Raw genomic sequence first — 5338 nt, 5'->3', positions numbered from 1 at the left:
TGTGTAGATACACCTTCTGTCTCTCAAAATAAATTAAAAAGCATTGAAAAAAGAAAAGAAAGGAAAGCCAGGGGGCATGGCTCCTAAGAAAGGTCAAGGAGTAGTTGCCACAGAGTCAGGGCCCCTTGGTCTGCCTGTGGGGGGGTCGGTGGGGGAAGGTCAGGAGGGCTCCTGGGGAAGCCGAGCTCTGAGGGGCAAGGGAGCTTTGGCATTCCCGTCCGCACAGGGTTTTCCCCAGAGCTTGTGCGGATGGTCCCCGCCCCTGAGGAGGGCTGGAGTGGAGAGCGTGGTGGTGGGGAAGAGCCAGGGGGCAAAGCAGGAGGGCACCCCTGGGGGAGGCTGCACCCCTCAAAGCTGATGGACTTGGTTTGACCACCCGTGGGCATGGGGTGGGGGGGATGGGAGGCAGCCCCTGCTGTCTGGATGGCTGGGGTGTGCCAGGACTTGGGGTACAGGGCCTGAGGCCCCCCCGGCATCCCTGGGCTGGGGCAAAGATGGGGTGGCAGCCCCCGGGTGTCCTGGCCTGGCCGCAGGGGCTGCCCATGGAGCCTTCTGAGACCCCCACTGACTGCGCCCTCTCTTTCCAGATCCTGGGCGCCGTGATCCTGGGTTTCGGGGTGTGGATCCTGGCCGACAGGAGCAGTTTCATCTCTGTGCTGCGTAAGGACCCCTCTGACCCCCCTACCCGGCCGCCCCCAGACTGGCGGGCCTGGGGCAGCAGGACTTGAGCCTCAAAGCCGGTCCCTCTTCTAGCTACCCTCAGGGCCCAGCCCGGGTCCTGTGCTGACCACTCCGCCCAGGGCCCCCTCTGCAGGGGTTTTCAGGAGGAATTTTCTCTCCCTCCCCAGACAAAGCAGCCGTTGTCTGCAGAACACTGTGGGGGTGGGGGGTGGAGGAGGCTTGCTCTCCCATCCCCGCCCTTCCCTCAGCCCTGACCTAGAGAAAGCCTCTTACATTCTCCGCCCCTCCATTCCTAGGCTCAGCAAAATGCGGGCCACACCGTCCCTCCCCAGTCAGTTCAGGGAGATGTGGGAAAGGCTGGGAAAGACGGGGTGTCAGGGTCGATGACGAGCCTCCAGTGTGCCTGGTGCCACTCATGGGGCCCGTGGGCCGAGGGGGAAGCCACGGGGCGCAGCAGGCACTGTTCATGCTCCTCAAGTGCCAGGCACAGGACCAAGTGTTTTACGCATCAAAATTGCCTCAGTCCCACAACAGCCCTGGGAGGTGGGGACTCTTCTGTTCCTTCCTCACAAATGAAGACAGGAGGCTCAGAGGAGGGAAGTCCCCAGCTCAAGCTCACATAGCTCCGAGTGACAGGTATGGGACTCAAACCCCGAGAGCTTAGGTCCTGAGTGCCGCCCATGGTAGGGGGAACCACAGCATAGAAGCCCCTTCTCTCGTTCTCGAAGCAAGAGGAGAGAAGCCCAGGCCACTCTCGCACAGCTGATGAGAGCCCTTGCAGACCTCCTCCAGGAAGCCCACCAGGCTTGCCACACCAATCTCATGGGTGCCCGGAGCAGCACAGTGATGCCACTCCCTTCAGTGAGTGCGCCCTTGGCTCACTTCCCTCCCAGCTGCTGCCTGAGGCTGCAGGTTTGGCCTCAGGCCTGAGACAGCTGCTTGATTTGAATAAAGCGGAACCAGGCTAGGATGGGTGATGGAGAGGCCACACCTGTCACTGTGGCCCCAGGGGGCTGGGCCTCCCCTCTGGCCCTGGAAGGAAGCAAGGGTGATCCCAGCTGATGTGGCCTGGGGCCGCTAGTCCGGCCTCCTTCTGGGGGCGGCCACAGACTGTTCTCCCATTCTGGGGCTGGGGTCTGCATTTCCCAGCTTACCGGGGTGCCCATGCTCCCCACGCCTGCCCTACATGGGCCCTGACGAGGCCCGGGCTCCCCACTTCCTGGCCATGGCCTACACCCAGCAGGCACTAGGCCATGGGGCAGAGTCTGAAGGTCCAGCTCACCCACTGCACCCCTGCCCTCTGCCCCTTGCCCAGGCCCCAGGCACCTCCTGCCACTCCTCCCGCCTCCTCCCGGATCAGTTCTCAGCTGGAGCTGCCAGAATTTAGAAGTCCCCTAGGCACACCCAGAACGTTTTCACAAATACAAGTGCTCCAGGTCCACCCCAAGGGAGCTGACTCCACTGATGTGTGGCTGGGGGCCTGGGGCACTAAGGGTTTTAAAAACCTCCCCAGGTGAAACCCCGGCCAGGGTTCAGAAACACTGACCCACTCGAGGAAAAAGCCTTTTCTGAGAGTCACACGCGACATGAGGGTCCGAGCTGGGAGCCGGGGCTCCTGACCTGTGTCCCAAGCCTGCGTCAACGTGGCCCTTCCCCTACCCACCCCAGAGTCCATGGGGCAAGGCGTTGCATTTTGCAGTGGAGGAAACTGAGGCACAGGAGGGGGGCAGTCACCTGTCCGACGACACAGCGAGGAGGTAGAACTGGGATGTAAGCCAGGCGCACGGGTCCTGAGCTCCTGGCCCCGAGCCCCTGTCCTGCAGGGTCCCACACTTCACACCTTAACAAGAGGAAGCAAGCGCAGTGGTTACGAGCACAGACTTGGGAGCCGGGCTGCCACGGTTTGAATCCTGTCCCTGCTGCCTTCTTGCAAGCTGGGGGTCCCTGGGCAAGTTACCTCACCTCTCTGTGCCTCTGTATCTGGAAACTGGGGATAATAGAATACTTTTCAAGGTTATTGTGAGAAATGAAATGAGTGGCTACACAAAAAGCATTTACAACAGCTCCTAGTGAACAGTAAACCCTGCACAAGTGATTAAGTTCATAATAACGTCTTTAAAAGCAATAGGATTTCATTCCCATTCTACAGAGCAAGAAACAGAGGCTGGAAGATGGCTTGCCCAGAGCTGGGATGTGAACCCCAGTCCCTTTCGGTCCGGGCCCCTTCCTGTTTCACTGGCACCTGCCAGGCCTGATGAGACCCAGAAGTTTCTGCTGTGCACCGTGGAGGCCACCCCAGAATGTCCACTTGTCCCCTTACTAAGTCGGGTTGCTGAGACCCTGGGTGAGGTCAGGGACTGGTGTCCACGGACTGTTCCGAGAAACTGACACCGCACATCTGGGCTGGCACCCAGCCACCGCACATCTCCTGGGGGAGAACCCGAGTTGGGGGTCTCAGCCCTGGGCGCCTGGGTGGCCTCTTAGCCTCGCTGGGCTTCAGGGCTCCCAGGGACAAATCAGGATGTAAATCTACCCTTGTCGGGCCGTTGTGGAAATTAAGAAGATGATTCGGATAAAGGGCCTTGTTCTGGCTGGCACACAGGGCATTCTGGGCAGTGCCAGTTTCTTTTTTCTGGGAGGAGTCCCTAGGAGGAGCCCAAACCCAGGAAGCTTAGACACAGTGACACTGGACGGCCTCCCCTTGCCTGTGCCGATTGCCGAGAGCCTGGAAGGAAAACGGGTTCAGTGCCAGGAGCACCCTACACCCTCCGCAGCAAGGGCACTGCCCGCCTGCCTGGGGGCTCCTGTGAGGAGCTGGGTGGAGGCGGCCCTGCACTGGCACCCCAAGAATGGGGTGGGCTGTCCAGGGCCTTTCCGGAGCTCCAGAACACTCTCTGTCTGTGACCAGGAAGGGGAACTGAATCAGGCCCTCATATCCACCCACACTCCAGCTTTGTAGTTATTTCTTAAGGGCACTGCCACCCCCTTGGTGGTGAGGGGAGGATCTCAGCTTCTCCGAGGTCCCCCAGAGCCAGCCAGGGCTCTCCCTGCCGACCGTCTCTGTGTCAGCCCTGGCCCGGGCTGAGTCATTAGGAGAGCACATTAAAATCCCAGATTCCAGGTGGCCCCCCGGGGAAGTCCAGCAAGTTGTGACGGACCCAGGAATCTGTGTTCCTGAGCGGTCTGACTTCCGAAGCCCCGGCAGCCCAGCTCGGTGTCTGGGACGCGGTGGGCACCTGGTAGTGTCAGCGCGCGTGCCCCCTGCATCAGGGGAAAGAGCGTGCCACTGGCACGTGTGGCTTTCCACCTCCCAGCCCGGCGCCTGCCCCTGCGCCTCGCCGAGCCTCCGTGAAGTGGCTGTGCTGGTGCCTACCAGGCAGGACGGCGTCAGAGCTGGGGGTGGCGTGTGTGAGCCCCTGGAAGGGCCGCGAGTGGGCAGGAGAGGCTGGGGATTATTAGTACGGGATAGGGCCCCGGCGGAACCTGCTGGTGTGCGGTTCATTAATTCAGCAGATATTCAGGAAGCTCCTTGCGGCGCTAGACGCTGTTCGGAGTTGGTGGGGGAGGCTGGGAGTTCAGCAGGGACCAGAGTCCCTGACGTCATCCAGCTCACCCCTCCGTGGAGGCGGTAGGCAAGGAGCAGGTACATCAGTAAACCATAGTCTTTGCAGTCCAAAGTGCCAAGGAGAGAATCAAAGCGGGGCTGGGGGGTCAGGACAGAGAGGGGGCGGGGACATCAAGGGAGGCAGCTCCCAAAGCCCGGGAGGGAGCAGGCTCCTTGGGAGGAGGCTGATCCCCAGGAGGGAGCGGCCCTAGACCTTGGGCTTTGCTTGTGAAGGTGTGCTTAGTGAGGGTGAGGCCACCGGGCTGCACTGAGCGCCCCCTTTCCATCCGCAGAGACCTCCTCCAGCTCGCTCAAGGTGGGGGCCTCTGTCTTCATCGGCGTGGGGGCTGTCACCATGTTCATGGGCTTCCTGGGCTGCATCGGTGCCATCAAGGAGGTCCGCTGCCTGCTGGGGCTGGTGAGTGTGGCCGGCCCGCCGAGGTGGGTGCGGGGTGCGGGAGGGACCTGGAGGGGGTGCCTGGCTGACTCCGTGCTGCTCTGTGTCCCCAGTACTTTGTCTTCCTCCTCCTGATCCTCATCGTTCAGGTGGTGGCCGGAGTCGTCTTCTACTTCAACATGGGCAAGGTAGGCACGCTCCTCGCCCTGCGCTGGGCTGGGCTGGGCTGCGGGGGACTCGCCCTGAGGTGGGGGAGAGACACAAACCTGGGAGGTGCTGGCAGCCTCTCGGGGGGGCCCCGCGATCGGGCGAGCTGGGAGGAAGGCAGTGNAAACTGGGGACTGTCATAAATTCAACTCCCAGGCGAGCATGCAGCGAGGTCACCTTAGTAAAACCCCGCATGGTGCTTGGCATGGTTGTCCGTATGTCTAGTCAGGCCCCTCAGCACATCCTGATCCATGTCTCTCGTCCACAGATGAGGCCCAGGGAGGGGGCTGTCGCTAAAAACATTTGTGTCACAGGGAAGGCACTCAGCTTTAAGGAGCAGAAAGTCAGGCTCAAACTCTAAAGACATTTGCCCATGATGTAACCAGAAGCCGGGGTTGGAGTCCCAGAGAGCATTTCAGCATTCCCATCATTCCACTCCTGCCTCATCA

General features: G+C 61.1%; 1 protein-coding gene across 2 annotated transcripts in view; it reads left to right on the top strand.

Moving 5' to 3' along the window:
• The window catches only part of CD82 (CD82 molecule), a 46941-nt gene that overhangs the window by 29441 nt on the left and 12162 nt on the right, over positions 1-5338 (top strand). For both annotated transcript variants that reach the window (XM_077767459.1, XM_077767457.1), the window contains 3 exons: positions 588-660; positions 4579-4703; positions 4796-4870. In XM_077767459.1, the coding sequence (XP_077623585.1) occupies positions 588-660; positions 4579-4703; positions 4796-4870 (273 nt within the window). The remainder of the gene's footprint in view (positions 1-587; positions 661-4578; positions 4704-4795; positions 4871-5338) is intronic.

The sequence above is a fragment of the Crocuta crocuta genome, unplaced genomic scaffold, assembly GCF_008692635.1.
Source record: "Crocuta crocuta isolate KB4526 unplaced genomic scaffold, BGI_CrCroc_1.0 scaffold330, whole genome shotgun sequence".
Lineage (NCBI taxonomy): Eukaryota > Metazoa > Chordata > Mammalia > Carnivora > Hyaenidae > Crocuta > Crocuta crocuta.
Note: the sequence above shows the minus strand (reverse complement) of the source record. Positions and strands in the feature narration are given on the sequence as shown.